The 15583-nt window shown below is 36.8% G+C and overlaps 1 protein-coding gene across 1 annotated transcript; it reads left to right on the forward strand.

Moving 5' to 3' along the window:
* The first annotated feature begins 8856 nt into the window (after window positions 1-8856).
* si:ch211-125o16.4 (neuroblast differentiation-associated protein AHNAK) lies at window positions 8857-15581 on the forward strand. Its single transcript, XM_052580952.1, has 5 exons — window positions 8857-9180; window positions 10723-10771; window positions 11116-11227; window positions 11338-11471; window positions 11556-15581. Exons 2-5 carry the CDS (start codon window positions 10766-10768, stop codon window positions 15033-15035), a joined length of 3732 nt encoding a protein of 1243 aa, XP_052436912.1. The 5' UTR covers window positions 8857-9180; window positions 10723-10765; the 3' UTR covers window positions 15036-15581.
* Window positions 15582-15583: the final 2 nt, after the last annotated feature.

Genomic DNA, 15583 nt, shown 5'->3' on the forward strand with positions numbered 1-15583 from the left:
CTTGTAATTTTTAATTAAAATGTAAATCTCAATTATGTCAAAATATTGATTACAGTTAGATCGCTAAAATGCTTTACGATATGGATTTTCAATTTAAATGTAAATTACGGATGTGGATGTCATGTCCCTTGTTATATAGCCAGTATAAACAAATTATTATTATTTTTTTTTCAAAACATAATTTACGGTCTTTAAGGAAATATTTAAGTTTCCCCTGCAGCCGTGCCATACGTGCAGTGTGCAATGCACTACAGATTTGGAATTTGAGTTTACCTGAATTCCACCTAAATAAGTCAAAGTGTGTTTGTGCTGCGTGTGGGTTGAACAGTAAGGCTGGCTATGGAATGTAGTATGTGAGTGAACAAATGCCTGAGGTGCAATGCCTCATGCCTCACTCCTCCTTTACGACATAAGAAGACGCCTCACAAAGATGCTTTACCTTATCAGGTCAGTTTCACAAAAATGTGCTCATTGAGAAACACAAGCACTCTAGTCTAAGAGACTTATTAGCACGAGTGCTGTTTTCTTTCAATACAAATAGTTCTCTGGCTCTTCAATTTGGGTGTTTCGAATTCATCTAACTCACTCACATTTAAGGTAATGAACGCATATAAGATGCCCCGAGCAGGACGACTGCTTTAAGAAATGCTGGGACATGTTAAACACAACATATCCAAAGGGATCTGCAACTGCTTGTGTGTTCTTAAGGAAACAGCTCTCAAAATGCAGTTGTTATTTATGATTCATAAAGAGACAAGAGCAATCCCACTGGAGCAAACTGGGTTAAAAGGAACAAAGGTATGATACTAAAGGTTCCTTGTTGGCCTTATATGTACAATTGTCCTTTTAGTGGCCAGCACTAAACTTGGACATTAGAAATAGGCCTAGAAAATTTAATTTTGCATTGTTTTCATGTTCTATAAAAAGTGAATTTGTTTCAGAGGAAACCGATTATATTGGAATGTACAGAGAACAAACTCGTTGCGTAAAACACATTCACTGTCACTTTGTTTGATAAGAATCTTGTTTCTTCAACTTCAGGCACTTTATGTCCCTGGGACATTTATTAAATTAACCTTTTTTTTTATTTTTTATATAAATTGTAATAATTTATTAACAAGACAAAATCAGCGTTTTATTTTAAAATGATTTAAATAGTCATTTCCATCACAGAATGTTTCTAAACTCAATACAGAATTTGAATACGGTGGTAAATTTCAATTGCTTTTTATATCTAAAAAGAAGAACCCCATCCCCCCCCCCCCCCCCCAAAAAAAAAAAACAACAACAAAAGAATTTTCATGCGAGGTACAATTTAAACACCTTTAACTATACACAGAGACCACATCTGAAGAAAGTTCAATACTGCTATCTCTTCATCATTAACACATGCTTGTGCACTATCTGTGAAAAAAAACAATGGGTTTTTTTTCTGTCCTCTTTGTCCTGAGCTGTGCAGTTCTATTGCGATACAAATACCTGAATGAGAAGGTGGAGTGGTGGCATTCTTTGAAGTGTGCTCACGACGCTCAATCCCTGCCGCACCTAGTTTAAAAGGATACTATGTGCCATGTCTAAAACCACAAGTATATATATGGGATATACATTGATTTTAGAGCCTCAGTTTATGTATGAATGTCCTGGCTACATGAAAATGCTAGAACAATCCACACATACAATATGAAATCTCTATAAGCAATAATAAGTTTACAATCTGGAACACAGAGACATTTTATCTTAAAGCAGTCAAGAACATGTTCATTCTCGTCTACCTCAGAGTACCCTGAATTTGACCTTGACCCCTGTGCGGTCACTGAGTCTCCGTGGCAGAACAAAGACCTTATGCTGTCACTACATATAGACTTTGTATTATTTTTTGCAGTGAGTCATTAATTGGTTTAGACAGTACGAGACTATGACTATGAAGAACTATAATTACTAGGACGAAACACTTACCTCACTTTAATGAACCTGCTTTAAGTAGTCAATTTCAGGGATGGCAAGTCAAATATGTTTACTTTTATCCCACTTGAGGATAAAGATATGAAAATGTGAAATCTGAATTTCTGGGAGACAGATTATTGTCTATTTGTTGACAAAAAAATAATAATCATGTTTTGCAGATCGCCCATGTAAATGCAGGAGCCATTTAGTTTTTTCTGCTGTTTTTTATACAAAAGGACTTATGCTTAAAATGATGAAAATTATGTCAAAATCACAAACAATTGTTTTGTTTTTTTTGTGAGATACTGAGATAAAATATAGTCATGTCTACTTAATATTTAATTAGAAACTATAAAACTCACCAGAGCTGGTGGCATTGTTAAACCCAGAAGGTGAAACATGGAAAGAGGACCTTCAGCAAGAAAACTGACTTGGATACTGCCTGTTTTTATAAATATTTTTTTATAAATATCTGACTCTGTTGACAAAAAGTTGCACATTTCTTTCAAATTAACTTAATTTGAAGACATAGAATCCAGTTTTATTTAAAAGTATGCATTTATATTGTTGTTTATCTAAAGTCTTTTGTAATCTGTATGATGTATTAAATTGTCGTCTGAGGGTCAGAACATAATGTAAACTGGATAAACAGTTTGTTACTTAGAAATTAACTTGTGTACCCTGAACTATTCGTGGCATTTTTTTTGTTGCATCTTTATTGTTAGTATTTCTAAAACAATGAGTATGTCAAAACCAGATCAGTGGTATCTGAAGCATTCAGTACTGAGCTGATGGTGGTGTGTGCAATGACAAAAATGTGTTTTGCACAATTTAAACTAGCAGTTGCTCAACCACATTTCAAAGCACAGCATAGTTCCACAGCGACAGCAGTAAACAAAAGACCTAAAAACCTCCCAACTTGGACCAACCTGAGTAAAAATGCTCTTTTTGCACTCCTCTAGTGTGCAGAACTCCTTTAGACACCTGTTTCTCTGTCAGCACGAAGACAACTTTCATTCCTGTGTTTTTGCTTCCACCACTATGAGGTTCTTTCTTAATTAATAATGAGGCCTTAACATGTTTATGGCTAGAGGAGAGCTTTTGTTTCCTGGTTGCTGGTTGACTATTTCATTACAGAGATACAATGAAAGAAACAAGTTCGTACCTGAAGCCCAGACGCTAAGACTTAGATGTAACACGAATAAATAAAAGTCAAAGACTCAACTCCAAAGTTCTCCCTTAAGGCAAAAGCACTGCTCTTGTCCCAACATGTGCACAAGCTCAATACCACAGTCAGTCTTCATGCACTATGCTAAGCACACAAGGTGCTTTCCTCTCTCAAACACTTTCTTTTGAGGTTTGGTAATATATCAGTGGATTTCATGACAGTGCAGTCAATAGCAGCTTTGCTGAGTACACAGTGAAAATGGCTCAAATGAGGGTCATAAATGGGTGAATCACCCATTCTTCATAAATGAAGAATGGGTGATTCTTCAGGTAGATGCACTTTTGACTAGACTACTTGAAATGATGAAGAATTAAACTTGACACTACATTTTACTTTGTGTGTAATGGTTTAGTTTTTGGCGAAAACATTGGCTAAGCCATAGCTGAAAAATACTGAAATTAAAATAAAAGAAATCATTCATTTATGAATTAAACTAACAAATCTTCTCTAAGATCATGATGAAAAAAAAAACTGTTTTAAAATATAAAATGCTTGGTGTGATGCTATGCTAGCAGTATGTAAAAAAATTCACATATAAATATAAAAGTTTTACACAGAAGAGTTAAGTAGAATTAATGAACAGTAAAAGTTCTCTTTGTGAATAAGTGGAATCTTTTCTGGGAGCGTCCTAGGCTTTTTCGTGCTGATGGCTTGCACCCCAGCAGAGTCAGAGCAGAACTCCTGTCGATCAACATCTCCAGGACACTTCGCTCCATATGACTAGCAGGCCAATTCTCAAATAACTACTACGATGACTTTTGTTCTACCTGCTTAAATGATAAAAGTACTTGCACTGTCCAATCTATGAAGACTCTATCTGTTCCCCGAATAATGAGGAAAAGATATAAATTTAATGTAAGATCTAGAAATAATCTGATCGTGATTAAACCAGAAAAATGTAAAATAAATGAACAAAAAATATTTTTTAAGTTTGGGCTCATAAACATTAGATCACGCACACACAAAGCAGTTATTGTAAATGAAATGATCACAGATAATAGTTTTGATGTACTCGGCTTGACTGAGACCTGGCTAAAACCAAATGATTATTTTGGTCTAAATGAGTCTACTCCACAGAACTACTGTTATAAGCATGAGCCCCGTCAGACTGGTCGTGGAGGAGGTGTTGCAACAATATATAGTGATATTCTCAATGTTACCCAGAAAACAGGATACAGGTTTAAATAATTTGAAATACTTCTGCTTAATGTTACACTGTCAGATATGCAAAAGAAATCAATTGTATCTCATTGGCTACTGTGTACGGACCACCAGGGCCGTATGCAGAATTCCTAAAAGAATTTGCAGATTTCCTCTCAGACCGTTTGGTTACCATTGATAAAGCGCTAATTGTTGGATATTTTAACATTCACATTGATATTACAAATGATGCTTTAGGACTTGCGTTTACTGACCTAATATACTTTATTTAGAGTCAAGCAAAATGTCACCGGGCCCACTCATTGTTTTAATCATACACTAGATTTAATTATATCACATGGAATCGATCTTACTGAGATAGATATCGTACCTCAAAGTGATGATGTTACAGACCATTTCCTTGTATCATGATATTAACTATATGACTCAGTGTTACCGTCTGGACAGAACTATTGTTCCAGTCACTAAAGACAGATTCACAAATAACCTGCCTGATCTATCTCAACTGCTATGTGTAGCCAAAAATACACACGAACTAGATGAAATGACTGGCAACATGGGCACTATTTTCTCTAATACATTAGAAGCTTTTGCCCCCATCAAACTGAAAAAGGTTAAAGAGAAACGTACTGTGCCATGGTACAATAGTAATACTCCCTCTCTCAAGAAAGAAACTCGTAGTCTTGAACGCAAATGGAGAAAAACTAACTCGGATGTTTTTAGAATTACTTGGAAAAACAGTATGTCCAGCTATAGACAGGACCTAAAAACTCCCAGGTCTGAGCATATCCACAAACCAATTGAAAATAACTAAAACAATCCAAGGTCTTTATTTAGCACAGTGGCTAGATTAACAAATAACCAGACACCACCAGAATTACATAATCCCTCACAGTTTAATAGTAATGACTTTATGAATTTCTTCACTGATAAAATAGATAACATCAGAAATACAATAAGATTTAGATTCTACAGCGTCTAACACTTCAGTTTCATCCATCGCACCCAAAGATAAACTGCAGTCTTCTCAATATTAACTTGTCATTATCTTTAGGTCAAGTCCCAAAGCCATTCAAGCTGGTGGTTATCAAGCCTCTTATTAAGAAACCACAACTAGATCCCAGTGAACTGGAAAATTATAGCCCTATTTCAAATCTTCCATTTATGTCAAATTTTTTTGAAGAAGTTGTGTCTGCTCAGTTGTGCTCCTTCCTGCTCCTTCCTTTTCAGTCAGGTTTCAGGCCCCACCATAGCACAGAAACTGCACTTGTTAAAATTACAAATGACCTGCTTCTTGCGTCAGATCAAGGCTGCATCTCATTTCTAGTCTTACTTGATCTTAGTGCTGCGTTCGACACCATAGATCATGACATACTCATAGAGCGATCACAAAACTATGCAGGTATTCAAGGGCAGGCTTTAAGATGGTTTAGATCCTACCTGTCCGATCGCTACCATTTTGACTGTTTAAATTGGGAGTCATCTCAACTATATATCTTAATGAGACCAGATGAAACTTCTAAATTATCTAAGCTAACAGTGCGTGATAAAAATGTAAAAGATTGGATGACCAATCATTTTCTCCTATTAAATTCAGATAAGACAGAGATAATGGATCAATAAACAGTACACAGAATCTCATAGATTACAATTTGCAACTAGATGGATGTACTGTTACTTCCTCTACAGTCAAAAATCTGGGTGTTAAATTAGACAGCAACTTGTCTAATTTGGAAACCATATTTCCCATATTACAAAAACTGCATTCTTCCATCTTAGAAACATTGCCAAGCTACGAAACAAGTTACCTGTTTCTGATGCAGAAAAGCTAGTTCATGCATTCATGACCTCTAGACTGGACTAATGTAATGCACTTCTAGGTGGTTGTCCTGCATCCTCAAACAAGCTACAGGTTGTGCCAAATGCAGCAGCTAGAGTCCTTACCAGGTCAAGAAAATATGATCATATTACCCCAATTCTACACTTTCTGCACTGGCTACCTATTAAGTTCCGTATCAGTAACAAAATATTATTACTTCCCTATAAGTCCCTTAACGGTTTAGCTCCTTTGTACCTGACTAGCCTTCTACCATGTTACAATCCATCACGTACCTAGGATATCAAAGTCCACTAAAGGAGGTACAGCTTTTTTGCATTTGGCTCCCAAACTCTGGAATAGCCTTCCTGATAATGTTTGGGGTTCAGTCACACTCTCTCTGTTTAAATCTAGATTAAAAACACATCTCTTTTGCCAAGCATTCAAATAATGCATTTCCAAATTTTGGACTGCAGTTATATTATTCTTTAGTTTGGGTTTAAAACGAAATAATTTTACTTGGTTGGAACAGCAGCTACGCTAATTATGTCTCCATTTGTTTTTCTGTTTTGCCACGGGAATTACATCCCGTGGCAATGTAAAATCTCTATGTATTCATAAACTTTTACCTTTGTACTGAACTGTAAACATTAACAATTGCAGAACAGATTAGTGTCCAAGGAGTGAAATCACATTCTCTCTGTGAACAAATACCAACTAACCTTGTATTGTGAAGGTGAGTGGTTACTCATTTGCATTGACAGTCTCTTCTTGTAACTGTAACAATTCATAGAAACTATTTTCTGCCATAAATATTGGCTAAGTGCTCCATTACTGCTGCCAAGAGCTTAAGGTTCCAAGCTGGGTGATAGTATTACTTTTTACTAAGAAATGTGACTGCACTACAGTTAATAATAATAATAAAAAAAACTCTTACAGTAATGTCTTTATTGTATACCAGAATGGCAAATCATTACAGAACAACAAATTAACACCTTACATTTACACCTTAATGACTTCATGATAGACTCAAACTTTCAGTATTGTTCAGCCAGACAGCAGTTTCCTGTTGGACGTTTGGTGGTTAATTTAACTGAATATGCCTCAGTAGTGCTGAGAAATATGAACAAGGACTTCTGAAATACATTTGTGGGTGTTGAATTAACATTAAAGGGATCATTTACCTAAAATGTTTCTCACACTCATGTCGTCCCAAACCTGTGTGACTTTGTGTGGAACACAAAAGAATATATTCCGAAGAATCTACTTTTTTGGCAGTACAATGAAAGTCACTCAGGTGCAAATATTTTTTTTTTCAAAACACAGTATCTTCTTGATACATAGAATAAGGTCAGATTTCATATTTCTGGGTGAACTATCCCTCTACTTAAACTATTAAAACACAACCAGCTGAAAGCTTTCTGTAGTGCAGTCGTTCTCCCCCTTTTTTGGCCAGCACCCCCACTACCTATTATTCAGGTCCCTCACCGCCACCCATCAAATAAAACAGTCTAATTGTCTTCACAGACTTTTGAAGTTGATTATTGTTTTGTGTATATAATGAGGACTGTTATTATATTATTATATATTATATTAACAGTAGCATTGAAATGTATGGGGTCATTACTTTTTTAAGAAATTAATTCAAGGGCCCATTAAATTGACGAAAAATAATACATTTTTTAAATAAATGATTTGAAAATAAGAACAATAACATACATTTTTCAGAGTTTCTATCCTTGTTGATGATTTTGATTATATCTCAAGCTTGTTTGTTGGTGCATTGTGGATACTCAGACATTTCTTGGATGAATTCATGTTTTTAAACAAAGTGACGTGACATTTAGCCAAGTATGGGGACCCATACTCAGAATTCGTGCTCTGCATTTAACCCATCCAAAGTGCACACACACAGAGCAGTGAACACACACACACCCAGAGCAGTGGGCAGCCATTTATGCTGCGGTACCCGGGGAGCAGTTGGGGGTTCAGTGCCTTGCTCAAGAGCATATAAGTCGTGTTATCGCCGGCCCAAGATTCGAACCCACGACCCTAGGGTAAGGAGTCATACTCTCTAACCACTAGGCCACAACTTCCTACACAAGCATGCACACACACAACACACAAGCTCGCAAATAACATACAGATCGCACACACAGAAACATTCAAGAGTGCAGAAAATTAACATACTACTGTGAATAATCATTTAAAAATGGAAAAGTTACAGCATTTCCTTCGTATTTATTCATATTAAACTGTGCTTATTAAACCTTTATTTCAGTATTTTGTATTTATTTTTCATTTAAAAGAACAGAATTTTGTGAAAAACACCCCGCAAGAACACTGAATGCCCACATTGAGAAACACTACTGTAGCGCTATGCATTCATATGGGTTTCAGAAAAAACTTAAGGGTGTGTGGCACAAGACTGTAAGGCCAAACCCTTGCAAACAAAACAAAAAAGACACCCTTTAGTTTTTCTCATAAGATGTTTTTAAGGAAAAATCATGGCTCCCACAAAATTACAACTTTGCTCCCCACAAATATTAAATATTTGGCCACATGCTTGACTAGAAACGAGCTCAATTAGCTCAGCATAGCTTAAATATGACCGCTTTATAATGTGGAAACCAACAAATGAACGTTTTTGGGACTGACTGATCAAATCGCTGTTGCTTTGGCAATTCTGAACTGAAGCTCTCTGTGACGTAGAAAACATACAAATAAAAAAACACATCATAATCCAAATAAAATATATAAAAAAAAGCATTTAACTTGTAACTTGTAACATGTAAATGTATAGGCACTTTTAAACTACTCTCTGTGTCTGTAGTTTCGGTGTGTGTTGTGTGTGTGTGTGTGTGTGTGTGTGTGGTTGGTTGTCATGCTGTTGCTGCAGAACCTGTTTGGTGGCTCCACATGTATTTATCTGACAGAAACCCCATGACAGAGAGAATGATAGTCATATCCACCTGGAGTTTAGAGGTGTCAGCATCAACGGCTACAGATACACTCACATTAACCACATTGGGTAAGTGACTCACTCTGACTAGTGCTTAAATAAATCACACAGAATCGGAAACAACATCATAGTGCAAATTATCATCCTGCCTCATCTAATGGGAACTGATAAATTCACTAACTTGTAGAATATAGAGGTTTGTCATGTCAAATCATTGAAACAGCTCCTTTAATATCTGGTTTAATATTTGTGTTTGATGTTCGCTTTGTTGTTGTAAATGTGAGTCTATTGAGGTTTCAGTGATTAATACTAGTTGTAAATTGAAAACGTTTTGATGAGCTGAAATTTTCATGCATCATGTTCACATTATAAATATGAGGAATAACTTACGATATGACTTTTGAAAGCAGTGATGTTTTTTCTTTGTTAGCATCAGATGATGATGCAAGTCTTTGGGAAACTGTTGTGATTGTGGGTAAAACTGAAACATTAGATGATTCCCACTGCTGATTAAACTTAATGCTTTACTGAGCAGAGTAATTCTATTGTTCTGATCTTGACGGGGAAAACTTAACTTTATTGTCAAGACAATCTGAGCCTTCTAATCGCAGTCTAAATAATGTGCTTTAGAGAGAACACACAGAACAAAAATGGAAGACATATATAGAGGGTTAAAAAGCCAAGAGATATACAGAGTGATCTTGTATTTATCTCCTCATCTTTCTTTCATCTGAACAAACTGGTTCGCCTCATTCTCCGCAGTCCATCCATTCCTAAAACATTCCTGACACAAACCACACATACACAATCTGTTACAATGACAGAATACCAAGTTAAAAAGCATTTTATTTTGAGTTAAACTAGAAGGTTTTTTAATAATCTCAAATCTGAAAAATTGGGCATGTAGAGGCTGTAATTTGCATACTGTGTGCATGGTTCCTGCAATTAGTATCCTGCTATTTTATTTACTTCACTTTTTAACAAACACATTCTCACTACGAGATCTGGTGAATGTGATTAACTGCATTACAACCGATTACATCTGTCTTTGAAAAACTGGAGTCGTTTCCTGACTTTTCCTTGCCACTTCCCTTTTCTGTTCTTACATTCAATATTTGTTATTTTTACGTATTATTTACTGATTTGATTAAAAATAGTAATTCTATCAATTTATTCATTTTTAAAAACATGTAACAGTGGTGCTTAGATTTGCTTTATTACCAAGCAAATACAATACAATACTACTAAAATGATGCAATATAGATGTAACAAGAGTCTCAAAGAGAGTGGGAAGAAGCTGAAAAGGAAGCAAGGAAGTAACCGCACACCCATGCACTTATTTTATGGAGTAAAGATGATATGACGATTGCTTGAAACATGAGCAGGTCTAAAACTGGCCTTACATTCAAATTACAATTAGTCATTGTACTTCCATTGTATGTTCCTAAAAATACTAAAATGCAATGTTTTGTTGAATGGCTTTAGGTCAGTCATCTTCCTTGGAAATTTTAAATGTAGCCTACTTTTTTAGATGAAAATATAATACAGAATAGAGTTCTAAAATGTAATGATAAAGATTACTTCAAGTCTTGTTGCTTTTTGTTTTGGCAGACCTCCTGAAAACTGGTATTCATGACATGTCAGAAGTGAAGACATGATGGTAGGTACCCTCTCACCAAAATAACAATTTAAAGATTCTGGTAATTTTTTAACATTTTTAACAGAGTTGCACACAAAAAATATTCCTAACACCCGACAGGCATAGTCAGATTTGTTTAGCCAATCAGAAGGGCGTGTCTGACTCAATGGTAAAGTCTGCTGAAAGTTTCAACATGGTTAACAATAGTTTACAACACCTTGCATTTCACACATTCATTATACCTCTGATTACATCTTTGCCATGGCATAACATATAATTTTTACTTTTGCAAATAATATTATGTATTTATGAGATTACAAACAAAACCCTAATGTATGGTAGTAAGTCACCTTGTTCATGTGCAGAATGGAGAAACAAAGATTCATGCCCTCTCAGAGTCTTTAACTTTGGAGGACAAAGAAAAAGGAGGGGTTGACATCTCAGGAATCACAAATCCAGCAATCAGCCTGAAGGAAGGTAAAGAACTTAAATGTATCCTATATGCTGCCTCAATCATACAACAAGCATACGTAATGATAGTAATAGATTCTGTAACGTACCTTATTTTCTCTTTTTGTCCTTTGCAGAAGATCAGCTTGTTGCTGCAACCGTTCATCTGGATCACCTCAGTAAAGATGAAGTGCTAAAATTGATCAGAATACTCGAGCCCTATGACAAGAACCTTGAACTAAAGACGGCAAAAGATCTGAAAGCAGGACTGGTAAGCAACCTTGAGAACTAAAGAAAAAGCAAAAATAGAGAATAATTGAGTCTCATCATGACTTCATCTCATCTTCCTCTTTAGTCTCTAGGTGATCTTCGACTGAACAGTGAGCCAGGACTTCGAGCACCAGGTGTTCAGGTTAATGGGCTAAATGGACAGATAAATGCCCCAAGCCTTAAGGGTGGCATCTCAACGCCAACAGTAAATACAGAAATGCCACAGATTGGGCTAAAGCATGCCACACCTAACTTCAGCAGCCCAGGGTTCAAAAAGCCAACGTTTGGCTTGTCTGCACCAAATCTCGAAGGAGCAGGTTTGGATGGTACATTCGAAGCACCTGATGTCAGTGTCTCTACCCCTGCACTTAACACCCCAGATGTTTCTGTTAATGTGGACAAACCTGAACTGAATACTAAAACACCTAAGTTTAAAATGCCCACCTTCAGTATACATAGTAAAAAACCAAAGGTTGATGGTGATGTGAATCTAACCACCCAAAACGTAAATGCGGACCTAAAAACCCCTGATCTAAATCTGTCAGCCCCAAAGATTAATGGAGAAATTGGGACCCCTGAATTAGACATGACCTCACCAAAAGCTGAATTCAGTAGTCCTAACCTGGACATCGAAACACCAAAAGCTAATATCGAAGCCCCTTCTGGCAAGATAAAATTTCCTAAATTCAAGAAAGCTAAAACTACAAAAATGAAAGTTCCACAGGCGAGTGTTGATGCAAATCTTTCTGCTTCAAAGGTAAATGCAGATATCAATGCACCAAATGTTGACATTGATCTGCCAAGAGCCAACCTTGAAGCTCCAGATGTAGATATTCAAACTCCTGATGTTGATATAATTGCTCCCTCTGGGAAAACAAAGCGGCCAAAATTTAAGAAACACACATTTGGCAAGAAGGTTAAAACACCAGAGGCTGGCTTAGATGCCAGTGTCTCAACACCTGATTTAAGTCTCTCTGCACCAAAGATAGATGGAGATATCAGCATCCCAAAAGGAAATGTCAATTTACCGTGCACTGATGTTGATGTAAAAGCACCAGACATTAATGCTCCGACTGCAAAGCACAAGTTCTCAACTTTTAAAATGCCAAAGCTAAACTTACATAAATCAAAGCTGAAAACTCCAGATATAAATGCAGGGACACATGCACCAGACTTGGACATGTCAGCTCCTGGGATAGATATTAATCTGCCAAAAGCTGAACTGGAAGGACCAAATCTAGATGTCAAGGCACCAAACCTCAATCTCTCTGCTCCAAATGTAGACATTAAAACTCCAGCTGCTGATGTGACGGCACCAGATATTGGCATAGAAGCTCCATCTGCAAAGTTAAAGAAACCCCATGTTAAATTGCCTAAAATAAATCTATCTGGGCCAAAAATGAAAGGTCCAGATGTAGATCTCAATGCAAAGGCAGATCTCCATGGACCAGACTTAGACCTGAAAGATCCAGATTTCAGTCTTTCAGCACCCAAAGTTGATGGCAAACTTAATGCTCCAGATCTGGATCTGAACTTGCCCAATGCTAATGTCAAAAGTCCAAATGTAGACCTTGAAGCCCCAGACATTTACATTGATGCCCCCTCTAGCAAAGCCAAGGTACCTCACTTTAAGATGCCTAAATTTGGTCTTTCTGGACCCCGGGTTAAAACACCAAAACTAGATGCACCTGATGGTGATGTAAACTTGCCCACAGCAGAACTCAAAGGACCTAATGTAGATGTTAAAGCACCTAATCTTAGTGTTTCAACACCTAAAGTTAAAGGTGACATTTCTGCTCCTTCTTTAGACCTTGGTTTACCAAAAGCCGACTTAAATGCTCCAAGTGCAAACATTGGGGGAAATCTAAAGTCTCAAAATCTCAATCTCTCCACGCCAGATGTAGACCTAGACTTGCCTAAAGCAGAGCTTGAAGGACCTGATGGTACCCTTAAAGTCCCAGATGTTGACTGTTCTGGAAAATATAAAATGCCACATTTAAATTTGCCAAAAATGAATTTGACTGGGCCTAAGCTGGATGCTAATGCAGATCTAGATCGCGCAGTTCCCAAACTCAAAGGAGAATTAAATTCACCTAGTGTTGACTTAAATCTTCCCAAAGCTGAGGTCAGTGTGCCTAATGTAAATGCATCTTTACCAAAAGCTGAGGTCAGTGTTCCCAATGTAGATTTTAAATCCCCAGACTTAGATACTCCATCTGGTAAGCTCAAAATGATTACGTTTAAGAAACCAAAAGCTGACCTTTCCGGTCCAAAAGTGAAGACACCAGAGATTGACTTTGATACAGAAGCTCCTGATCTCAGCCTCTCAGCTCCAACAGTTAATGCGGATGTCAAAGTGCCAGATGCTGATATAAACCTTCCCAAAGCAGATGTTGACATCAATGCTCCCAAAGGAAAGCTGAAATTCCCAACACTCAAAAAGTTTAACCTGTCTGGTCCAAACGTCAAATCTCCTGATGTTGACATTGCTGCTGATGTAAATGGACCAGACCTTAACCTATCTTCGCCTGAGGTTGGTACTCCTGACCTTGATGTGAGTCTTCCAAAAGCTGGAGTTGATGTAGATGTACCCACAGCAGATGTTGACATCAATGCTCCTAAAGGAAAGTTTAAATTCCCAACACTCAAAAAGTTTAATCTGTCTGGTCCAAAAGCCAAATCTCCTGATGTTGACATTGCTGCTGATGTAAATGGACCAGACCTGAACCTATCTGCGCCTGAGGTTGGTACTCCTAATCTTGATGTGAGTCTACCAAAAGCTGGGGTTGATGTTGATGTCCCCACAGCAGATGTTGACATCAATGCTCCCAAAGGAAAGTTGAAATTCCCAACCATGAAAAAGTTTAACCTGTCCAGTCCAAAAGTCAAATCTCCTGATGTTGACATTGCTGCTGATGTAAGTGGACCAGATCTGAACTTATCTGCACCTGGGGTTGGTACTCCTGATGTTGACGTGAGTCTCCCAAATGCTGGGGTTGATGTCGATGATCCAGGTATTAACGCTGAAGCTGACGGCTCCAAGCTTAAGGTAAAATGGCCCTTCAAATGGAGAAAATCTGCTGAACCAAAGGATGTGGATTTTAACATTAAAGCACCAGAAGTAGATGGTACCACTGCAGAAATGAAACTCCCCCAAAATATACCATTGTTCAAGTCTCACCGACTACCTGACAGCAACATTGACAGTATCTTACAAAAACTCAATGGAGCGGTTGACCTCAGTACTGATCCTACAAAAACAACTAATGGCGCAGTTACCTCTGTCTCCTCAGTCAAGACAAATCTTAAAGCTATTTCTCCGTCTGTTGGGATCAATGGACAGACAGCTAGTGTAGATATCCGGGAAAGGCTGAGATTGTCTAATGCGCGTACTACAAGCACAGATTCAGAACCAAGCAGCCCTACAAAAGTGAGTAGAGGAACATTTAAAGTCACAAAGCCTGATGCTGATAAGGACTACCCAGTAATTGATACAACTAGCAATGAAGATGACGCCAAGATTGCCCTCAGCTTGAACAACATGCTTGGTTTGCCAACAGATTGAACCTTAAATAAAACCCAAGACCCTTGTTAGTGTACTTCCACACCCACTGCAAAGAGCATATGTAAAATAATATGTAAAAAAATAAAAAAAGATCAACTCCAGCTGTTTACTTTTAAAATCGGAAGAGTATTGAGGAGAATTATAGAATTTGACAGAGGTACATATTTTTATATTCAGTTACAAATATAATTGTATAAAGTTCTCTTTAAATGTGCAATGACTGTATCTTCTTAAAAACATTGACAAGAAAATGAAGGAAAATATGCTTTGTAATATCTTTATATATTTTAAATATCTTTAATTCTGTCTTATTTGTCACTTTTTTTTGTAATAATATCTAATATATAGTCTTTTGTTTATACGTATTTCCATTCCAGTTATGTACATCTTTATATTTGTCAGTATTGCAAAAAAAAAAAAAAAAAAAAAATGTCCACTTTTTTTTTTACATCTATTAAGTATTGTGTGTCTTTCTGTGTTTCTTGAAAACAAATCTCAATCTCACAAGAATCTCACAAATGTTTCTAAAGAATTCAATAAAGTTTATG

Source organism: Carassius gibelio, chromosome B17 (genome assembly GCF_023724105.1).
Source record: "Carassius gibelio isolate Cgi1373 ecotype wild population from Czech Republic chromosome B17, carGib1.2-hapl.c, whole genome shotgun sequence".
Classification (NCBI taxonomy): domain Eukaryota; kingdom Metazoa; phylum Chordata; class Actinopteri; order Cypriniformes; family Cyprinidae; genus Carassius; species Carassius gibelio.

Bases quoted from the DNA above. Each gene is read 5' to 3' on its own strand.
- si:ch211-125o16.4 (XM_052580952.1), top strand. The intron at 11,228-11,337 runs GTAAAGAACTTA...TGTCCTTTGCAG, and splicing joins AGCAATCAGCCTGAAGGAAG to AAGATCAGCTTGTTGCTGCA. The intron at 11,472-11,555 runs GTAAGCAACCTT...CTTCCTCTTTAG, and splicing joins AAGATCTGAAAGCAGGACTG to TCTCTAGGTGATCTTCGACT.